At 41.5% G+C, this 22,984-nt stretch overlaps 2 protein-coding genes across 3 annotated transcripts; one reads left to right on the top strand and one right to left on the bottom strand.

Annotated features, from left to right (window-relative positions):
- The first annotated feature begins 1,225 nt into the window (after positions 1-1,225).
- LOC149836174 (pentatricopeptide repeat-containing protein At5g08510-like) lies at positions 1,226-1,825 on the top strand. Its single transcript, XM_090009718.1, has one exon. The coding sequence runs from the start codon at positions 1,226-1,228 to the stop codon at positions 1,823-1,825; it is 600 nt and encodes a 199-aa protein (XP_089865844.1).
- A 6,110-nt stretch (positions 1,826-7,935) lies between these two features.
- LOC149836173 (calcium-transporting ATPase, endoplasmic reticulum-type-like) lies at positions 7,936-21,964 on the bottom strand. Of its 2 annotated transcripts, none has more exons than XM_090009036.1 (9): positions 21,833-21,964; positions 13,751-15,188; positions 13,562-13,667; positions 13,315-13,436; positions 12,297-12,575; positions 10,676-11,059; positions 9,841-9,950; positions 9,541-9,769; positions 7,936-8,733 (listed from the first exon to the last, which is right to left on the bottom strand). In XM_090009036.1, the coding sequence occupies exons 2-9, from the start codon at positions 15,110-15,112 to the stop codon at positions 8,176-8,178; spliced, it is 3,150 nt and encodes a 1,049-aa protein (XP_089865162.1). In that variant the 5' UTR covers positions 15,113-15,188; positions 21,833-21,964; the 3' UTR covers positions 7,936-8,175. The 2 variants fall into 2 exon arrangements, with proteins under 2 accessions (XP_089865162.1, XP_089865161.1); XM_090009035.1 differs by lacking the exon at positions 21,833-21,964 and adding an exon at positions 18,593-18,797.
- Between the last annotated feature and the right edge of the window lie 1,020 nt (positions 21,965-22,984).

The following is a 22,984-nucleotide window of genomic DNA, read 5'->3' as shown; positions in this document are numbered from 1 at the left end:
TCTTGGCCCCGAGGTGAACCCATCTCCTCAGCTTCAACAACTGCTTTGCCTTTGGTGTTGCGCAAGTTTTGATAAGGCGCCACGATGTCTTGCTCACAAATCGCAGCATGTCGACGTGTCTGTTGACACCGACTCCGGAGTCCCTTCCCCAGCACGAGAACGAACTCTGGTACCACTTGTCACAGGCCTATTTCCTTCAATGGGCCAGCGCAGCGCGACCATCCTTCATCACCGCCGCAAGCCTACTAGTTAGCTCGCTTGCCGATCGCGGAAGCTTGTAATCAGAGTGCAAGAGAGCAAGAGAGAATAGAGGGAGAGAAATTGCAATCACAAGAAGCAATCACAATGAGGGTGAACAAAAGAAAGCTCAACGCATTTACTTCATTCACAATTTTGCCCGCAGGCCATTACAGTTCAAGTATACGGGCTACCCCTTCGGGGTATTGATTCACCTGAACCGGGCATCTTACATCAGACTCAACAAAAGCAAAACAGACTCTAAGCGCAACTGTACACTGTAAGTCGCAAGGGAACAATTGCATTGATCTTCCTAAAAAATAGAAGCATGGCTGGCAGGGTGGTCATGAGCTAGCGTGTTGAGACGAAGGCACCAGATCAACCTTTGCTGGTGCACAGGTGTGTTCGTAGCTTTAAGAGGTATGACACATAAGGCAGTGTGATCATGGGCCCCACCAAGGGTTTTCCTCGATTAGGCGATGGTTCCTCATCGTCAAACAAAATAAAAGAGAAGGAAGCCTGAAATGCCAACACCCTAACAGTGACTATGGGTGTCAACAGGTCGGGCTTACCCAGACCCGACCTGGACCAAACCCTATAGGATTCGGGTATGGTGACAAATAAGAAGACCAGGGTCCAGACCCAAAAGTCTGATTAATACATGAACCATGGTACAATTTGTGAAATTTTATACCAGACCCGAGCCCGACCCGAGTTCCGATTAAGACCCACAATTTTTCGTAAAAGTGATAAAAATATTATTTTACCGGGTATGGTTCATGTAGTTTTTATCAGGTCTGAGTATGGTTTCTCTTATAGTTGACCCAATACCATACCCGAAAATCTGATCCAAGTCTGGTTCCACCGAACCAAACCCGACTCGTTGACACCCCTAACCGGGACCCACGAACCAAAACACGACCTCATGGAAGCTACATGAGCAAGACGTCCACGTGATCACAAGTCTCCGTTTACAAATCACTTGTAGATGGCCGAAAGTTGGAACGAGTCGGAAAATGGTATGAACAGGATCAGGGAAGTTCACGCCTACGCACTCAGAAACGGTGTCGACCAGACCAAGTTCCTGATCACGAAGCTCCTCCAAATCCTATCCATCGACTACGCTCGAGCCATCTTCGATCAAACCCCAAATCCGGAGCTCTTCCTCTACAACAAACTCATCCAGCACTACTCCTCCAATGGCCCCTACGAGCAGTGCCTCTCTCTCTACTCCAAACTGCATCAAAGTAGCTGTCTCCCCAACGAATACACCTTCCCCTTCATGCTCAAAGGCTGCGCCTCTCTTCTTTCTGCCATTGAAGGTCAGAAGCTCCACACCCACATTGTCAAATTGGGGTTTGAACCCGACGTGTTTATCTCCACTTCTATGATCGATATGCATGCGAAAACTGGGGCTTTAAGTGATGCACACAAAGTGTTTGATGAAATGCCTCATAGAGACTTTCCTGCATGGAACTCACTCATCGGGGGGTATGCGAGGCTTCGGCTTCTGAGCAGCGCAAAGGAGCTGTTTGATCAGATGGGTAGCAGGAACGTGATCTCATGGACGTCAATGATTTCAGGGTAAGGTCAGAACGGGTGGTTTCGCGAAGCTGTGGAGATGTACGTGAAGATGGTGGGAGAAGGTGTGAAGCCTAATCACGTGACCATTGCTAGCGTTCTTCCTGGCTGCGCTCACCTTGGTGCGTTGGAGATGGGGGAGAAGATCGATGAGTATGCGAGGGAGAGTAGCTATTACTAGAACATATTTGTGAGCAATGCTCTGGTCGAGATGTATGCTAAGTGCGGAAAGATCGATACTGCATGGCACGTGTTTGGCGAGATTGCTGAGAAGAACGTCTGTTCGTGGAATTCTATGATCACAGGGTTCGTAGTGCATGGTAGATGGAAAGAAGCTCTTGCTTTGTTTGAGGATATGCAAAGTGAAGGTTTCATTCCAGATGACATCACATTACCCATGGGGGGTTGGTGAAGCAGGGGTGGCAGTATTTCAATTTTATGAAGAACAGATTTTAAATTTCACCCAAGTTGGAGCACTACAGTTTCATGGTTGATCTTCTTGGTCGAGCCAGCAACCTGAAAGAAGCTTACGAGATGCTAACGAGTATGGCGATGAAGCCGGACTCAGTTGTCTGGGGAACACTGCTTGCTGCTTGTAGCTTTCATGCCAATGTAGAGATCGACGAAGCAGCAGCTGAGATGCTTTTCAAGTTAGAGCCATGTAACCCCGGAAACTATATAATCATGTCGAACATATATGCTGCTAGAGGCAGATGGGATGGAGTTGCAAAGATGAGGCTTCTGATGAAAGGCCGCTCTATGCAGAAAGCTGCAGGCTACAGCTTGATTGAAGTAGGAGAGATTCTCCATAAGTTTATGGTCGAGGACAACTCACACCCTTGCAGTTAGAGATCTACATGTTATTGGATAATCTCACATAACAGATGAAACTTTTCGGTTACGTGCCGGCTGTGGAAGTCGAGTACTGAGATCAGTGCAACTTTGAAAGGAAGTTGGATGACGGAGAGGTTTCAGATATTGCATGGTATTGCTCTATAATGCAAGAAGCCTGGAACCAGTAATGGAGGAGTCAAGGGTACGTATCAAATCGTTGGTAGCATAGCGCACAAAAGAAAATGATCGCTTGGCAAAACTCAAGCATGGACGAATGGGTGAAACTGCTAACTTAACCAGTGAGAATGAATCATGATTTTTTTGTATTCTTAGAATTCATTAAGCAATTTCATCGGCTTAGGACTTGGTGGCATCAGATGCCTATTAATGGCTTCTAAAATAAATGGAAAACTCGCAGCATGTAGAGCCATGGACATACAAGTAATATGATAATGTTTAGAAAATAGCCTTTTGTTTAAGGGATTGTTACATAATGACGCAGGGGTTACACCCTTCAATAGCCGCTCGGAAGTCAGATCATATGAGGTACCCATCCCTTTGAGTGTGGCTCGTGCATGTAATACATCCCAATGATTGTCATGGGCATAATTTTTTTTGCAAACCTACAATGCTTCTGACCGGATAGTCTGTCCATCCTAACGGCCAAAGGTTGCGCACCAACATTTTTTCATGTGCTGAATCATTTCATTGGTCCTGCCCACTATCTCATGCACAGTTGCCAAACGAAAGCTGATCAAGCGTGATCTCTAAATGCATATTTTATTTAGTTCATGCCACTTATGTGCATAACCGTCTCATACCGATTAGCAAGTGCATGGATACCCTAACCTTGCATGCAATGGAGCATATTGCAACTCCATAGACACGCCGAAATATAACCTTGCCACAGAAAAGACAAGGCCTTGCGGCCCTCCGTTCGAAGACCAATTGATTATTGTATACCATAGCGAAGAGCACTATCTAAACTCGTTCGTCACTTTTTATGTATTTACTTGCGTAGCCCCGAGTCACTATACTTGATTGAAATCACCTAGAGTGATCATTGAAAGAATTAAGCCTAACCCCCCACACTATCGTACGTTCAAACGCTACGCATGAGAAACTCATTCAAGTTGATAAATCTTTAACTAAATCTCTAAAAGCAACATCCTCAAATCCGCTGATACTGTTTAACCAAACAACGCTTCACGTCTGTGTCACCGCACACCGTCATGCCAACAATAATATTGTTACCTATCACATGCCATGCTACCATCACACGTCAACTATCAGGTCAATGCATTCTGCACGTTCATATACTCGATGCATTTTTTCACTCAATAAAGCTCTGCACTACACATGCTCTATTTCGAAAGCTAAGTCCAGGACAATGATAGTGGATTAAGATAAAAGCTTAACTAAGCAGCATGTGTTATGCTTCTTCCTAATTTTCCTTGTGCTAGAACTCTCTCTCTCATGGATGCTAATTTCGCCTGTTCAAGATAAATTGTTATGCATAGGACTCTATAATAGAAGAGAGTGATTGTCATTCCTCGTGTATCACATTCGAAAATTTGGTAATCATGCATGTCATTTACCCCTAAGGATACATTTCCAACAAATATAAATGTGCTTCATTATTTCCAAACTCTCAACATGAAACATTATCCCCCTTTCAGATCACCTGTATATTTTATAGGCACCTTAACTACTCCAGTGCAAATTATAGTTAAACCCTGCTTTCCTGTTCTTGCTCAAGTTTCAGACGACTCTGGACTCTTTCAATTTACTTTTCTGGTTGTCTTCAAAAAATGATTATAGGTCCGTTGCAGCATACACTGGACTGTCATTTGATCGTACGAGTTACTGAAGCATAGAGAAGATTGTCACGAATGACATCAAACATTATCAAATGATTAATGGAGTTAAGAAATCCTATGAACAAGGTCTGAAAAAATCACTATACTAAGAGAGGTAGGTAGTTGCTGTTCTTATATTCCCCTCTCCACGTATCACCATTTCCTATGCATATTATGGACAACCCCGAAAGGAAAAAAAAGAAAGAAAAGGGAAAATATAGTAGTTAGCCTCCTAGGTAAAACCGTAAAAGTGAAAAAACTAATTATTGCACTTCACTTCATAGACTTGAAATGACAGCAACAGGACAAATCAAATATCATCCAAAGATGTGTGATCATCCCTTCACATATACAAGTAGTTGGGAGTAAGAGGATGGGAATGGCACGAGGGCTACAACTGGACCAACTAATATCAGAATGGAGAGGGTGGTGTATGTTCTCCCACGTTGATTCACTGAATCCCACGTTTGTGTTCGGGGGTCTGAATGAGCACCACGTATACAAGTACATGGGGCTCGTATTCCCGTGTATGTTGACATCACTTAGCATCGGAGTCTGGTGTGGTTGCAAAGACTTAAATACCCTTTATCGCTATTCTTCTCATAAAACGACGGTTTGAGAAAATAACAAAAATGCTCTTCATTCACAAAAGAAAAAACAAACAGTTCAAAAAAAGGATAAACATGTCCTCCATCCAGAAAGTCGAGGATGATGTTGACTCTTCAAAGTCTACACAGCGAAACGAACCTTAATCGTTTCGCCAATGGTGATCCGACGAAACAAATTTTTTTGGGGCCTTGTATAATTTTTTTTCTTTCCCTCTTTTAACTATGAAAAAGAGCAATAAAGCGTTTTGTTTAATCGTGGGGCTCATGTTTCCTTCGGTTGTTTCTTGCTTGAGGTTTTCGTAACACCCCTTTCTCACGATTTTTCTATTTTTTTTCTGTTTTTTTCTCACGATTTTTTCAATGACTCCCTTATAGCGATTTTTAGTGTTGTCGAGTCTTCAATGAGCTCCACAACGATTTATAGTGTTGTTCAGTCTTCCAACAACGATTTATAGTATTGTCAGGCCTTCTTATAACGATTTGTAGTATTTTTGGGTCTTCAACGAGCCCAACAACGATTTATAGTGTTATCCGGCCTTCCAACAACGATTTGTAGTATTGTCGGACCTTCCTACAACAATTTGTAGTGTTTTTGGGTCTCTAACAAGCCCCACAACGATTTATAGTGTTATCCGGTCTTCCAACAACGATTTGTAGTGTCTTTCGCAAATCACTATAGCGATTTGTAGTGTTTTTGGATCTCCATTGAGCCCCACGACGATTTATAGTGTTGTTGGATCTCACTATAGCGATTTGTAGTGTCTTCCGCAAATCACTATAACGATTTGTAGTGTCTTTCGCAAATCACTATAACGATTTGTAGTGTTATTCAGTAAGTAAATCGCTGTAAATCGCTACCCGAATTAGGAAAAACTTGTCAAGGTCATATCTCCCTAACCGGAAGTCATATTTCAAATCGCTGGATGTGCACAGAAGTAGAAAGAGAAAGAAGAGAGAGTGACATGGTTTATATTCATGGCCTTCTCCAGAGGAAATTCTTTGCCTTCCTTGATTTCTTCTCTAGAATGAGAGAGGGTTTTACAATGTTTTACGAAGAAGGAAGAAGAAGAAGATGACGATGACGATGAAAAGTTTAAACAAACATTTTTGATGGCTCAGGTTAGTTTCGCCAGATGACCATCAGATCACCGGCTCACCATCGGATCGTTGGCTCACCATCGTTTCGCCGGATCACCATCAGCGAAATGATTAAGGTTCGTTTCAATGCTACCTACGCTGGGAGGAGCCCCCAAACCCCCCTCCTGTAAGGGCAAAAACTTTGAATTAGGCTCCACAACTCATCAAGTTGAATGATGCTATCCATGCAGAGAGGAGCCCCCAAACCCTCCTCCTGTAAGGGCAAAAACTCTGAATCAAGCTCCACAACTCATCAAGTTGAATGATGCTACCCACGTTGGGAGGAGCCCTCAAACCCCTCTTCTATAAGGGTAAAAACTCTGAATAAGGTTCCACAACTCTTCAAGTTGAATGATGCTACCCACGCTGGGAGGAGCCCCCAGACCCCTCTCCTCTAAGGGTAAAAACTCTGAATCAGGATCCACAACTCATTTAGTTGAATGATGCTACCCACGCTGGGAGGAGCCCCCAAACCCTCCTACTGTAAGGGTAAAAACTCTGAATCAGGCTCCACAACAGTCAATATATAGGTTAGTCGATGCTTGATGGAGCAATGTAGGATCTTCTGCTGGATGTGCACAGAAGCAGAAATAGAAAGGAGAGTGAGAGTGAGAGGGTTGATGTTCATGGCCTCCTCCAGGGGAGATTTCTTTCTTGGATAATCCTGCAGTGCATAGACTGTGTCTTAAATAATCATCTTCGGGGCACTTAAGTCTTTACAACCACTCCTTTTCTAGAATCGTCATTTTTTTTGGCACCAATGGAGGAGAGGGTACTTAAGTCTTTGCAATCGCATCAAACTCCAATGCTAATTAATGCTGACAAACATGGGGATACGAGATGCAAATGCTTAAATACGTGGTGCTTTTTGGGACCCCCGAGCATGAGATGCCTTGTTCAGGGGGGTAACATATAACCTGCTTCGATCAGAATGAGAAGAAAATTGGTCCTGCTTTCTTATCGGTTTGGTCCTCCATGTCATTCATTAGATGCATGCAAGTTCAAGTGCATGGGTACAAGAAGGATTTGAGGAAAGAATCTCTCTTGCAACAAAAGCCTCCAATTAAAACATTGTATATTCCAACCACCACACGAATAAAAACAAGTGAAGAAGAACAGGTTTCAAGAACATGTCTGTAAATGCCCAAGAAACTGCATTTTACACAAGGTCAATACATGCACATGAAGTTCAACAAAGGCAAAATCCTAGTGTGATATACAAACATGGCTAATGACGTGGGTAAAAGTATGATCATAATTTCCATGTTAATATGTCAACTGCAACAGGAGTCTCCAAACCCATAAAGGGCTTGAAACCTATCAATTTGGTGATCATAACATTATTGAAAATCGAAAACAGGATTTCCTGGTATTGAGCACTCTTCGAGGCAAACAAAAACTAGCTGGTGCTACACTGGGTGGGCTGTAATATATGGTGGTTGAGTTTGAAGCATATAATTTTACTTAACCAGCTATTACAATTTTGGGAGGCTTTAAAACATGGTGGTTGTCATAGAAGTATATAGTCTTGTTTAAAAAGAAAGAGCTAACAAACTTCAATGAAGTCTAAATATGACTTGTAACATCCCTGGCTAGAAACCAAGTGGATCACTGATCGTAATTCCCTCATCCATTGCAAGGACATAAATCAAAACAAAATGCATGCACAATCACAATTCTCCTTGTAAACTTGTAACATTCATTGCTTTAAGATTGAGTATCAATAGTTCATAACCCTCATTACAATGATATCTGCTGCTTCAAAGAAAACTTAGGGCCTAGACAGTTCAATTCCATTGTACATGGACAATGACTGTATGGATCTAGACATCTAACTATTTACTATCTAAACTTTCTAAAACCCAATAATTTTATTTGTACTCATTTCTCATTGTTTACATTACACATAAAAGTTAACCTTAGAGGGTCTTGTACTTGGGCCTTTGCACTTGACTTCTGCCTATGAACTTCAGCACTTCATCAATGAGTATGACAGGTAAAGAGACTAACATAACAAAACACCATTCATTGAAGCTAAGGGGCACTATCCCAAATATGTTAGCTAAGAATGGCACATAGAGGATGAGGAAGTGTAGGGAGAATGACACTGCCATGGCAACCAACAACCATGGATTGATCCAGGGGGGCATGGTGATCAAGCTGCTATCTTCGGACAATGCATTTAAGGAGTTGAACATCTCAATGGCCACCAGCACTGAGAGCGAGAGCGTCGCCGCCTTCACTTTCCCGACACTGAAGTAGTCGCAGGGATCCGCAAAGGAGATGATCTTGTTTCCGGCAGTAAATGGTGCTGCTGCAAAGTTTTCCCACTTGGGACATTCTTCCCATGTGCGAAGCTGAGCAAAGGTGACCACGGTGTGGCCGTCGCTGCCGAGGTCGAGGCCGAGGAAGGAGTCATGAGTGTACCACCATCCAAAGACGCCCACAGTAGCCATGCCTACGTACAAGCCTATTGTCTAACAAAACCAACATAGCTGTATAAGTGGAAATGCACATAGACACATATGTGCAAAACAAGGTGCAGTCTTCTCTGAGTTATGACACTAAGGTCTTGGCCTATTAAGGTGGTCTGATTAACTAAGCCAGGTATTACTGGACCAGTACATGGACCCAGCAACTCAGACTTGGATCTAGGTCTTTACCCAGTTAAGTCTGATCCATATCCAAGCTGTTGACCATTCTATCACTTAACTGTAACCTGGCCTTGACTAGGCTGAACATGGAAGAAGTCACACCGGACTAGGGAAGTCTTGGTTATGGTCAGGGGTGTCAATGGGTCGGGTTTACCCGGAGGAGCCGAGCAAACCAAACCTTACAAGGTCCGGGTATGGTGATAAATAATAAGACCCGATCAAGGCCCGGGTCCGGATCCAAAAGTCCGATTAATAAATGGACCTGGGTATAGTTTGTGAAATTTTATACCAGACCTGGACCTGACCCGAGTTTTGATTAAGACCTGTAATTTTTCAATGTAAAAATGATAAAAAATATAGTTTTACTGGGTATGGTCCAGGTCTGATTCATGCAGCTCTTATCGGGTCAGCACATGGTTTTTTATAGTGGACCCAATTAGACTCAGGTCCAGACCCAATACCATACCCAAAAACTGGGTCCAAGTCTGGTTCCATCTTGGTCAGAATCAAATCCGACCCGTTGACACCCCTAGTTATGGTCAGTCAAGACTCCACTGCAAACAAAACCAAATCTAGTCATAGACTTGACTCGACTCAATCAGATCAGTTGAATCATGGGCGAGATTTTACCAGGTATCGGACTAGAACCCACAAGTTGATGAGCGAATCATCCTTATTTCGGGGCGGTTTGCGCATAATATTGACGTCCGGCGGGTTGAAGCCGAGCGCGGTTGCCGGTGGGCCATCAGTGACAAGGTTCACCCACAGGAGCTGCACCGGGATCAAGCAATCCGGGAAGCCCAGCGCTGCAGTTATAAATATGGAGGCCACCTCTCCCACATTGGAGGAAATCATGTACCTGCATGCTTGAGGTAGTCAGGGACAAGTATGTCAATAATGAAAATCTAGAGGTGCAGATTAGTCATTTACCTAATGAAGGCTTTCATGTTGTTGTAGATCGAGCGGCCTTCTGCGACAGCGGAGACGATCGTACTGAAGTTATCGTCAGCGAGAATCATGTCCGATGCTTCTTTTGCAACCTACGGTGTAGATTGGACGCAGTTATTCCAAAACGGCCTTTGTTCTTGGTCAAAGGACAGGAGTGAGCCTTTTTTTTTAATAACCCAAAGAAACCACACCCGGCACGAAGACCTGGTCACGCTGTCTCAGTCTGCCAACCCTCACTTAGGGCTAGGAGTGACCCTTGCTAGCCTTTTGAATAGGGTTTGCAAATGGGTCAGATTTGTTGGTCTTCTGATCTGAATCAGATGATTATGGATATAGATTCTTGAAATAAGATCCAGAAGTGCATTCCAATCATATTCTGATTTGCATATTCAGATCTAAATCAATGTTTTCAATCGAATCTATGATTGGATTCAGATATAATCAGATCTAGTTGTATAGAATTTGCATGAAGTATACTTTACTTGGGTCTTATTTTACAGGATCCAATATTAGCCATCTATAATTGAATCTTGTTTGGATCTGCACTAGGATTCAGATCTTGAACATAAATTTCAAATTTGGGTTCAAATCTGGCATGAACCAATCTGTACACCATCTGCCTACAATCTTTCGATGCACTTCACTAAGCTAGGATCGTGACATGTAAGCAGGTTTTGTTAGAGCTTAAAAATCAAGGCTCATAATGTACCAAAATTTCATGACTCAAAAAATCATATTGTTTTTTGGTAAAAAAAAAAAGACACGATCCAAAGTATGATCCCTAACAAACAAACCATGCTAGATAATTTTTTTTTACCTCAGTGCCAGCAATTCCCATGGAGATACCGATGTCGGCGAGCTTCAATGCAGGTGCGTCGTTGACGCCATCTCCGGTCATGGCCACGATTTCACCCAGGTCTTTAAGCATGCGAACAATGTCTTGCTTGTGCCTAGGCTCGGCTCGCGAGAAGACCAGGCCTCCCCCTCTTGAAAGTATCTGGCACTGTTGGTCGCTGCTAAGAGCCATGAACTCCTTGCCAGTGAAGCTCTTCCCTTTGAGATCCTCCTCATCATAGAAGACACCAATCTCCCTGCAGATAGCTTCTGCAGTGGACTTGTTATCCCCAGTGATCACCATCACCTTGATCCCTGCATCCTTGCACTCTTCAATGGCCGTTTGAACTTCATCACGTGGAGGGTCCTAGAAAATTTGGTTTAAACAACAAGAAACAACAATATAGTTTAAAAAATAGTAAATAGATCAAAAAGTTTTTCTTTTCTTTTTATAGGGAAACTAGGGTATATAACTTCTATGGATTCAAACCCGAGACCCCTTGGTTATGATAGTGTGACTTAACCATCCAGCTATCTCATTCAACTCCGTATGAATGAGACCCCTAGGTTATGGTAGTGTAACCTAACCATCCATTTATCTCATTCAACTCTTCATGAATGAAGCAGTTAGTAGACATGGTGTATAAGATTAGCATGGATGGCCAAAAATGAGCCAATCAAGTTGATCCAGTTCTTGTAAGTGGCTAGATAGGCTAGGACTTGGGCTAACTTTGCCTGACCAACCTGATTCATTATGAGCCTATAATCAGATTGCTTCTGGCATGCCATGAACACAACTTTGGTCGGCTTTGTGGGCACTTTGGAACTCAACTCATACAGTAGGTTCATCTCCCAAAACCAAGTTGAAAGTATTGAGTAGGGGTGTCAACGGTTTGGGTCGGGTTTGGTTCGGACCCAGGTGGAACCAGACCTGGCCCCTGATTTTGGGGTATGGTATCGAGTCTCGACCCGGGTATAGTTTTATACCAGACCCAGACCCAACCCGAGTTCCGATTAAGACCCCACAAATTTTCAATGTAAAAATGATAAAAAACATGGTTTTACCGAGTATGGTTCGGGTCTGGTTCATGTAGTTCTTATCGGGTTCTGGTATGGTTTTTCTTATAGTGAACCCAATTAGACCTGAGTCTGGACCCCATACCATACATGAAAATTGGGTCCAAGTCTTGTTTCACCTGGGTCCGAACCAAACCCTACTTAAATGTGCTGAACCACTTGACATGGGATGACCATGGTTCAATCCCCACGGGTTATTCCTTGCTGTAAGGTCAAAGCTAGGTGTACTTTTGGGTGACCGAAGAATTTCCAATGTGTGGTGATGGAGGGTTTTCCTTAGCATAGCTAAATAAAGAAAAAAAAAGTTCTGGGCCAACCACCATGGGCCATGTGTGCTGGCCTATATTGTCTAGCCACGTGGCATGGGCCCCACTGGACCATAAGAGCAGCAAGCTTGGCAGGTGTTGTCCAAGTTTGGCTAAGCACCGCTTGAGCCCTCTCAAAAGATTCAAGGGGCAAGAAAGAAATGCCTGATTAGTTTTGAATCACAAAAAAAGGAAAAACAGTGAATGAGATTGAAAGCTTACTCTTAATCCCACTACTCCCACAAAGATTAGGTTGCTTTCCATGTCAGAGTAGTTAGAGGGGTCCAACAACTTCTTGTGGGCAGCATGGTCTTCTCCATGGTAATCATTGAACTCACCCAACTCATCTTTGTAAGCAAAGCCCAAGCATCTAAGACCCTTTGAGCTCATCTTTTGTAGGCTAAACAGCAGTAGCTGTCTGCAAGGCTCATCCAATGGAACAATTGAGCCATCTCCAAGCTGAACATGGGAACTTCGATCGAGTACGCTCTCCATGGCACCCTAAAGAAGAGGTTCAAACGCAAAACCAAACACTTTAGCTCATGATAGAAGATTTTTTTCTTCAGCAAGATGCTATAGGTTCAACATCAGCAGTAACGAAGAATGTGCAAAGAGAATACTGAATGTCATTGTGTGTGTGCACGCGCTCATGTCTGCGTTTTTGTGCATGGAGAAGCTTACTACAACTGAAACTACCCCCTCTTGAAATTCTGTGAAAGTGAACTATTTAAGTAAATGGGAAAAATCTTATTGTTTCAGAAAATTTTCACAAGTAAATTGCAAAGATTTACGTGAACAAAAGAACAAAAAATAGCAAAAGAAAAGAAAAGAAGGTCATTTCCCCAAATTAAATGCAGATCCTGTCTCATGCATGTTTTTTATCTAATATAAATAGTCAATCCATTTGAAATGTCAGCTTCACTCACCAACAGATTCCACTAAAAGCAGGAAAAATGACCATGGTGAAAACAGAGCCTTCTGTTTCCATTTCTAACAATAAGAAAATGACATGAAAGGCACCAACCTATGAAGAATAAATACTACACTATTACTAGGTGTGCATTCTCCTGTACCATTAACTCAAGGAAATACAACCCCATACCCATGTTAATTCAGAACTAAGTACATAAGATTCTCTTATGTCAAATAGAGTTGATTCATCAAGAAGTGCAGAAACATGTCCCAAAGCAGAATGGCTTAAAGAAACAGAGGCGGCCAGTTGTTAGGATAGTGATATCACCTTAACCAAGAGGCGATTGTGTCCATTTAGTTCTCTAACGATGATGCTCATCGACTTTCTAACCCTGTCAAATTCGAGTGTAGCAATTCTCTTTGATCTTTTTGCCCACCAGTCACAGCAACCTGAAATATCAAACTGATAAATAAACTGCAAGAATATGCTAAAAGGTTGCCTATACGTAAATCAGTATATGTTATGAAGTGAAAGAAAGCAAGATTAAGTATGGTGAAAATTCTTGGCATCTCACCTAATTTTATAGTGGAGTGATCGCTCATGTAATCTGCAGCAAGCCTTTCAGCTTGAATTCTTTTCGTCTCGTTGGCATCCGGAACTCCCATCTTCTCAACCAGCACCTTTAATCAATTATACACACTGTATCAGTTAATCTTAGCAGCAGTGTTAAGGGACACCAATAAAGAGGAAAATAGATACCAACCTTAAGAGCTGCCTCAGTTGGCATACCAGTAGCTCTAAAATGGTTGCTGCTGCAAGAAATCCCGGCATCATTGCAGACGGCAGAAATTTCAGCTAGAACTTGCAGACTTGCATCCAAATTACCAAACTCCCAATCTGAAATCTCACCATCCCTTGGATCATAAGTTGTTCCGTCAACCCGAGAGGTTCTAGTTGCAGAGCTACTCTCTCCCAAAGTACAGAACTCGGTCGCTGACATCTGATTCGTTGTAAGAGTTCCAGTTTTATCAGAACAGATCACTGTGGTACATCCCAAAGTCTCCACACTTGGTAGCTTTCGGACAATGGCGTTCTTCTGCGCCATCTTTCTAGTGCCTAATGCTAAACATGTGGTAATCACAGCAGGAAGGCCTTCTGGTATGGCAGCAACAGCAAGAGCCACAGCTATCTTAAAGTAATAAGTGCACTTACCAAATGAAAATCTAAGATTTCTAGGCCAGCCATCAATCACATCCCATGTTAGAAAATGCTTGACATTAATCAACCATACCAAAGCGCACACAAATCCAATCACCAATGTCAGTTTCTCACCGAATTCATCGAGTTTCTTCTTCAGTGGAGTGTCCTGATCCTCCAGTGAAGCTTCATGAATTTGTGTCTGTATTTTCCCAATCTCTGTTCTCATGCCAGTGCTAACCACAACACAGAGACAGCTCCCATTAACAACAGTGGTCCCTGCGAAAATCATGCATTCTTTTGCCTGCAATTCGCAATCCTCCGTGAAAACGGCATTCACAGTCTTGATTACCGGCATGCTTTCTCCGGTGAGCGAACTCTGTTCCACTCTGAAAGTTGAAGTTTTTAGCTTTGCCACCCTCATATCAGCAGGAACCTTATCACCAATTCTCAATTCAACTATATCCCCAGGGACTAATTCCCTAGCAGGCAAGTCTGCAACATAAAATCCATTTCTTAAAACCTTTGCAGTCTCACACTGCATCTCCTTTAGTGCTTCAAGAGCCTTCTCAGCATTGGTCTCTTGCCACACTCCTACAATTGCATTGAGGATGAGGATCAGCAGGATCACAAACGGCTCGACGTACTCCGTAAGGGCCCCTTCTCCATTTTCATGGCTATCAAAGTAGGCAAGAATGAAGGAAACAACAGCAGCCAAGAGAAGGATCTTCACAAGCATGTCATCAAACTGTTCCAGTACTAATTTCCACAGTGGTTTTCCAGGTGCACTCTCTAGCTCATTCCAACCATACTTGACACGTCTCTTCTCTACCTCGGAAGAGCTCATGCCCTTCTCCAATCTTACGTTGTATTCTTTGAGGCATTCTTCTACAGACCAAAACCATGCAGGAAATGGTTTTTCTTCCATTCTTTTCACAAGAATTTGCAGTCTGATCAAAGCCTTTGTTTGTTTTGATGATGAGGGTGCCTATTGACTCCTTCCCCTGTGTATGTATGAGAATTAAATGACATGAAAATTACTCAAATACAGACAATAGCTCAATGCTATTTCAAAGAGGAAAAAAGGATGTCAATTACAATTTCACAAGGAAAACTTAGTTGTAGCACAGTAGAAGAGTGCAGAAGTGTCGAGTTTTGCTGAAGACCCCAACCTACTCTGGGCTTTGGTGTGGCTGAATATTAAAATATTCAGGTCTTGTAAGCGGGGGCGTATGTTTCATGCTCTTTCCTGGAAAGGGCGAAACAAACATATCCTGTGTAGTGTGATCCACATAATAAATGCAAATACGCAGCTTTCCTGTCAAGATGGCCTCTTTCAAAGGAAAGAGGCTTCCTTTGAGTGGGAGTGAAACAAGCACTAGATATTTCACGCTCTTTCCTATGTAAGAGACCCTCTTTCATAGGAAAGGGAGCCTATTTCCTAAGCGGGGTTGAAACAAACATCTCCAAGAGAAACATGTAGTGAGACCCACATAATAAATGCAGAAAAAAACAGCTTTCTTGTCAAAACAGGTTCATACTTCGTCCTGTGGGGAAGCACCTCCCCTCTGCGGCGTCCCTTTCGTGGGAAAATGGTTTCCCTTGTGTGGTGGGTGTAAGTGTAGCAACCACAACCTAAAGTAAAAGAAAGAACTTTAAATATCAACAGATGATTACGTCCAAAAACACCCTGAATGGCTTAGGATACGAAGCATCTTCCTGTGCTTTTTTCATAGATGTCTTTTATTATCAACCTCCACTTGAAGCGAAACATCCTGTGAACTGCTTGGCCAACGATTCTCTTCTAGCCTGAGCACTAAGTTTCCATACCAACCAAAAGTATCCATTTCAATGGGACCCACTAAAAGTAGATAAATTTTTCCATGCACGCTTTCTAAGAGCCACAGGCCATGATTGACTATAGGGATGCAAATGGGTCGGATCCAGGATGAAAGGTTTTGCAATTTTTGGCTGTTCCTAATCTGAATCTCCATGTATTTAGCTGTTCTTGACCGTGAACCGTTTGCATCCCTGATTGACTGTGTGGATTTATGATTTATCTTGGCCAAGAAACCAAGAACATCTTTAGCAGAGTCATGTCTGACTGATGAGTCATGACCGTGAATAAGCTAATATTGTGCTAGGGATGAGCCATAGCGAGCCCAGAGAGAGAGAGAGCGACACCAAGCTGAGCCTACAAGACCCGGTGACTTTTATCATAAACATTCAGGTCCAATTTTCGCTTGTTTCTACCGGGTAAAGCTCCATATCCAATCAGGCAACTGAGATGGCTTGTTTAGCCATATGTCACAAAGACACGGGTTAGGAGCACAGTGTAGGTGGCTTTGGCCACTAGACAGTGGTCAGGGTTCCATTCTCATGAGTGTCAAACCCCTTGCATTTAATTAGAGCAAGGTGTAAACCCTTGCTCAGCAGAAGTTGGGTGACACCCGCCCGGGAGTGTGTCACGCCGTCGGGAAGGCGACCTTAAGTATGGCAGGCTTAGCCAGCGCGACTAGGTCTGACCCCAAGGGCAATTTCCCCACCTTTCATGAAAAAAACCCCCACACGTGATGCACTTAAGACACCAATTTGGAAATTTCTTAAAAAAAGGAGACAAGGACGGATTTTTTTGTTGTTTTAATCAATGAAAAACAATTTTCTTGATATTTTAATACATAAAAAGTGCATTTTACAAGAGATACACCACCAAAATGGCTTGTCTTTGTGACATAGGTCTAGCCTTTCAGGTAGAACTTAGCTTTGATGGGCTTATACCGGCCATCCATTTGGACACCAAGAACTTTCATGGCCCACCTTATATGCTTTCTTCCAGACAGCTAGAATAGCAAAAAAAAAGGAAAGGATCATTCCAAATGCATCATGCATAAATGCCACCACAGTGGCCAGCAGGGTGGTGGTTATGAGGGTGCTGAGAAGAAGGCACCAGATCAAACCCTGCTGGTGCACTCTATAGCTTTTAGAGGTGGGCCACGTTAGGCAGGGTGATCGTAGGGCCCCATTCAGCGTTTCCTCGCTTTGGCTACTATGGCATAAATGCCCCCAATGCTTTCTTCAACAAAAGAATGCTTTACGTTATTCCAAGCAATGTGCGGTATATATCTCAGGAAAGAGATGGATCACCTTGAAGGAATCAACTAGGTAGCATCATATGCTTGGTCTCCCTTAGAAGGATCTTCTCCACATGGGGAGCAGTTGGCCTAAAAATGTTCAGTAATTTAAGAATTGATCCTTGACCTCTCCTCGCGCGGTGATCACTTGACCAAAATCGATTGGGTACCTTTTGAAGTGCTCGTGAGAGCAGTCTTCATTTGGGATTCAAAAGGGTCTAGTATGCTCGGGTGTGAGAAAAAAGAAGGCTTGAGGCGCCTTGGAAAGACCGAGCTCATATGACCAACTGAGGTATCAGAGAGCTTGAGTTTAGAGTCCCTAAGATACGAGATATGACGTCGAAAGGTGTACTGTTGGAGAGCACACTTCTCACGGCGGTACTGGAGAAAGAGTCACCCGCTTAGAAGCTCGAGTGAAGCGAATCGTGTCTTCTGATCGGTGATGTCTCGGGCACCGGTATATATATATATATATATATATATATATATATATATATATATATATATATATTTTCAAATTACATGAAACTTGCCTAAGAACAAGGGTCATGGTTCCCCTTCCTCTTTAAATAGTAAACCGCAGGTGACAGCCATAGTAACAAATCTCGGGCGATATTTTGAATTTATCGCAAAAAAAATTCAAGATAAATTCAACTGAAAAATATATGAGTTAACTGAGTTGAGCTCAGGGTACCTCATTTACAAATAAAATATATTTTTAAAATTAAAAAGAATAAAATTTTGACTCTAAACCTTTTGATTGAAGCTGAGACTGACCCATTTACAAAATAATTGCATTATATCAAAGTTGTAAGCAACAGGATTTGAACTCTAAGCTTATTGATTGCAAGCCAAACACTTCAACCATACAAAATCTATAATATAAAATAGTCACTACAAATATGAGAACAAGAAATATGGGCATCTCCAACACTTTTTTTACAAATTCAACCATATGGATGTACTTGGCTTGGTGAACTTGCTAGGAATCAACCATTGGATTGTGTATTTTTGATGAAAAAATGTGATTTTTTAAGGCTTGAATATTTATGAAGATTATGAGCCAGCCATTGATTTTAAAGCCATAAAAAAGAATCTCGTTTACGTATCAAAATCGGATGATTAAGAGTGGGTCCTTATAAAACCAAGCATGTAGATCACATCCGTATAGTTAGATTCAAGAGAAAAGAACAAAAAAATCATGAAAATCGTGGTTCACACATTAGTTCTCATATTCTAGTGATTCGTATAAAATACTTGTAAAATATATTTATTACCTTGTAATGAGCTATATGAGCTGAGATGAGCCAAACATCCATTCGTTCATGTTCTAGTTTGCAGCGCCTATCTCACAAGTTCGAATGCGCCCTTCACGAGCTGAACATAAGCCGAGCCACGACCAGCTAGCCTCATTTCTCAGCCATATCAGGCATTGACAGGATGTAAATAATGTCTAATAGTGTAGCAAACAATATTATTGTGCTGCCATGACCACATATGACCAGGGAATAAACAACAGTAGGCAGGGAAAACTCTACACTAATTGATCCACTTTAGTTAAAAACATGGAACCCAAAACTGGGGTTTAAATTTGAGTTAACTTGGCAACATGTATTTTTTTTTTTTGTTGAAAGGCAAGCTGGGGTTACGCAAATTAACCCCTACCAGTTATACAACTATATACCATTGGGTTTTGAACCTGCAACGTCCCAACACAAGGTGACTTGCACTAGCTGCTCCTACCCAGACAAGCTGAGCCCCCGTTGGTACTTAGCACCATGTACTTTTCTTTAGTAAAGATCATGGAGACAAAACCCAAGTATTGATTATTTGAAAAAAGGAACAAAAAAAAAAACTATTTGACAAGCAAACGGTTGGGAAACCTGCTAGGGTGGATACGGGTAGATAGGCCAGTTTGGATTTGCTTGATCAGCCTAAAAAGCCTGATAAAAAGCAGGCCTAACCCAGCTTGGTTAGCAAACAGGCAAGGTCTTGGATGGGGCTGAAACTGCATGGAGCCCGACCCAGCCTGTTTTACTAGTTGGGCTTAAAAAGGCCCGACCCCACATGGCCTGGATCTAGCCTGAAAAGTCCAAGCTGAGCCCAAACCAGAACAAGGGCCGTACCAGATTTTCTGCAAGCCGTGGTTTGGATCGGGCCTATCAGGCTGGACTGATATCCAACCCTAACCAAATAAAAAAAGAGAGGCTCATTTATTTTTTATTTAACATCCTTAGTTTAAACTTTAAAGGAAAACTAACAAGAGATTAGGTGCCCCAACCAACTAACCTAAAGGTAGGTCCTATGGGTTCTGGCAACAGCAGGCCATAAGCTGGCAGGGTTGACTGCCCTAGTTCTCAGATCAGGTAAACCAGCATTTTACAAGATAATTGTAAAACGACAACGTGAGATGTGTCACCCGTCTTGATCAGTATCACAAAGTAGCTAGTGGGTCCCACTGCATAGGAAAGGTGTCTTATTTGCATTGACATTTTACATAAAACGTTTTACCTGATTGCGCCCATAATCTGAGCAACCTAACCTTGCATGCCATTTATGCTAAGACCAAATTTAGTTTTTTTTTAATGACCAAAGAAAACCCTCGCCGAGAACCGAATCACTAAATAGGCCCGCCTCGCCGGAGGTAAAACTCTGGGTTAAGGACACAATGTTTGCTTCAAGCTATGCTTAGAACCACAATCATGCTAAATCTAAATTTTTCTATCATTTTAAAGCTATGGTTACATGCATAATTAGGCTAAAACTAAATCTCAGGCTAGAAGATTTTTAAATATTATGACTTACAAAGAAATTATAATACAATAATGATTGATTAAATATGCATGTTTAACTATTTTTAAATTATAGGTATCTTTATGAAAATCTATACTTTGTATCAATTTTGTAGGAACACTTGTCCTATATATCAAACTTTCTAAACCCTCATGTATTAGTACCAGTCCATGTACTTGATTTTGACTGCATTTTTTTGCTCACAAGGAACCCTCATCTTTTGTGAAGAGGGATGTTTGCAGTCCTTACCTACATGTTTGGCAATATCACGAGCACATGAATGTTGTCAGTATCGGGTATGGGCCCTGAATCGTTGGGCCACCAATTCGGCGGTATCGATACTCAAGTGAATCGTTTGGCCAAAAAATAATAATAAAAATATTATGTGTCAATCATAACATGACACGTGTTAGAAAAATTAAAATAAAATTTAAAATTAATTTTTAATATTTTTTGCATTTATTTAAAAAATATCCAATTCAAGGTGAAGCGTATCGTTTTTTCTTCCGATACTGTTAACATTGCAATATTGCATGAAACCGTTTCTTGAGGACTAAAAGGTCCCAATGCAAATGTAAAGCGAATAATGACATAGGCCCTATTCAGTCATGACAGTAATGCTCTTCTTTTTATTCTTAAAAGTAGTTACCATTTAAAAGTAAAATGAGTTATTACTTCTGACGTCTTTTTCCAATAGTACCAAGAAAGTAAAGAAGTGTACTTCAACTCTTCCGCGTACGAAAGAATCCCAATTAAAAAGTGACTAAAATATACCTTTACAAGAAACTACAAAAAATGTAAACTTCTCGGAAATTTAACGGAAGAAAAATCCAAATCCTTAGAAAATAGGTGCACCAAACTCCACAAGTATTTATTCTCCATTTATCCAAGACCAAATAAGATGTAACCAACCGTCCATCTCAAGATGGACGTACACGGTTGAAATACAAATACCAGGAGAAATCTAACTTGCATCCATCTCGAGATGGAAGGTTGAATACATTTTTGCTGTACGCAGCATAGATGAGAGTGTACTTTAAATTGCAATAATAATTAAATAATAATTGCAGGCCATCACGAATCTCTTCATCAATCCTTCAATACTTGAAAGGAAATGCATCAATTAAAAAAAAAGGGTGTGTGTGTGTGGGGTTTGATAATTGAAAATAAAGATAAATTTCAAAATAAAAACCTAGTTTTTTAAATTATCATGTGGCGGTGTCTACAATGTAAAACTCAGGATCAGGGTTAGTTTTCCATTCATCAAGACCCAATTAATAAAAAAAGAAGTTTTAAAGGATAAAAGATTCCAAATCTAATGCACCAAAACCACCCTTTCAAAGACCAAGCAAGAGAAACAATCAAATACTGAAATTTCTCAATTTTCATTTGTTTTACTTTTTTTTTTTTTTTGAATTTATAACCCTAAGAAACCACACCTGACACAAAGAACTGATCGCGCTGGCTCAGCCTGCCATACCTATGGTCATCATTCCAGCAGTGTAAAACTCGAATGCTGGGACCCTTGCCCGGGGGTCTATACTACCTGTTGGCCTGAGCAGGAGGGTGATGCCCATGGTAATAGAACCTTGACTGCCCGCCTAGTCGCCAAGGTCCCACCCCACTATGCCAACCCCCTTGGGGCTCTTTTGTTTTACTTGAACATAAAATTCTTCTTGAAGGAACTTGAACATGAAACTTCAAATATAAGAAGAAAAAAACACCTGCCCGGCTCAACCTAGTCGCAGCGAGCCCGAGGAAAAGGTATTAACCCCTTCATCTCAGGTTGGGAAGAGTGTGGGTGCCTTTAACTGGTGGGCTCTATAAGGGTTTGAGCGCCGGTAACCCCACCCAGAGAATACCCGCTTCGTCTGGAAAACTTTCTCATCAAGAAGAAGAAGAAAAAGAAAAGAACAAGATGATGATGATGATGATTTTCATTATCAAAGTATAAAAATAAAAGAATAACAAGAACACCAACAAGCAATTGTAGCGTACCTTAATCAGAGACTTGCAGCCAAGCCATCCTAAGCGAAGGGAGAAGGGTGGTCACCCAAGAGAGAATGAAAGGAAGATTGTAAGAGTGTCATTGTCTAAATGGGCGAGGGGGGTTTAAATGGGAGGAAGAAAAACCACAATGTTCAATGGTTTGCACTCTATCCTGGTAACTTCCTTTTATATTTGAAAACTGGTGGTTGATTCTTAAGAAAAATAATAATATTTTTTTAGACTAGATATATAAATTGTGGTGGCACATATGGTAAGATCTTGAGTGCTACAACTGTCCACCCCAAATAATAAAAACCGTTACGTAGGGGTTCTCTTTTAAAATTCCTCAAACGTACTATTCCCTCTCTAAGCGGCTTCCATGCCCGGCTCAGTTTTCAGTTTTAATAGAACGGCTTGAAGTTGGACCAGGCTGGGTCCAGGTCCTTTGGGCCACACATGACCACATAACTCGCACGTTAACAGGTCAGGAGGGTTTGACTGATCTTGGCGTGTTATTAGTCAAAGCATCAAAAAATGTATGTAGGTCAACTCAGCCAAATGGAGGTTTTGTCTGTGCTAGGGATCATAGTGACAAATCTCACGAGTTTTATGAAAATCTCGCAAAAATATCGCAAGAAATTAATTGAAAGTTAAAAAGGCAATTTCTCATGATATTTTCAATTTCTTGTGGTTTTTCGTCAAAAACATAAATATCATGTTTGAAACACGATATTTATGTTTTTATTGGCAATTTATCATAAACAACCACATGTTTTTTATTTTTGAATATATTATAATTTAATTTATTTGTTATTATCAAGATTTTGCCAAAATTGCAAAATTTAGAAAAAAAAAACTGAATTTTCACGAGTTTTTGGCTGCCAAGA

The sequence above is a fragment of the Nuphar pumila genome, chromosome 6 (genome assembly GCF_984573655.1).
Source record: "Nuphar pumila chromosome 6, dmNupPumi1.hap1.1, whole genome shotgun sequence".
In the NCBI taxonomy this organism is placed as follows: domain Eukaryota; kingdom Viridiplantae; phylum Streptophyta; class Magnoliopsida; order Nymphaeales; family Nymphaeaceae; genus Nuphar; species Nuphar pumila.
This window is presented reverse-complemented; position numbering and strand designations above follow the sequence as displayed.

Bases quoted from the DNA above. Each gene is read 5' to 3' on its own strand.
- LOC149836173 (XM_090009036.1), bottom strand. From the start codon at position 15,112: ATGGAAGAAAAACCATTTCCTGCATGGTTTTGGTCTGTAGAAGAATGC. The intron at 12,576-13,314 runs GTGATATCACTA...CCTCTTCTTTAG, and splicing joins ACAATCGCCTCTTGGTTAAG to GGTGCCATGGAGAGCGTACT. The intron at 11,060-12,296 runs GTAAGCTTTCAA...CAAATTTTCTAG, and splicing joins TGGGAGTAGTGGGATTAAGA to GACCCTCCACGTGATGAAGT.
- LOC149836174 (XM_090009718.1), top strand. From the start codon at position 1,226: ATGGCCGAAAGTTGGAACGAGTCGGAAAATGGTATGAACAGGATCAGG.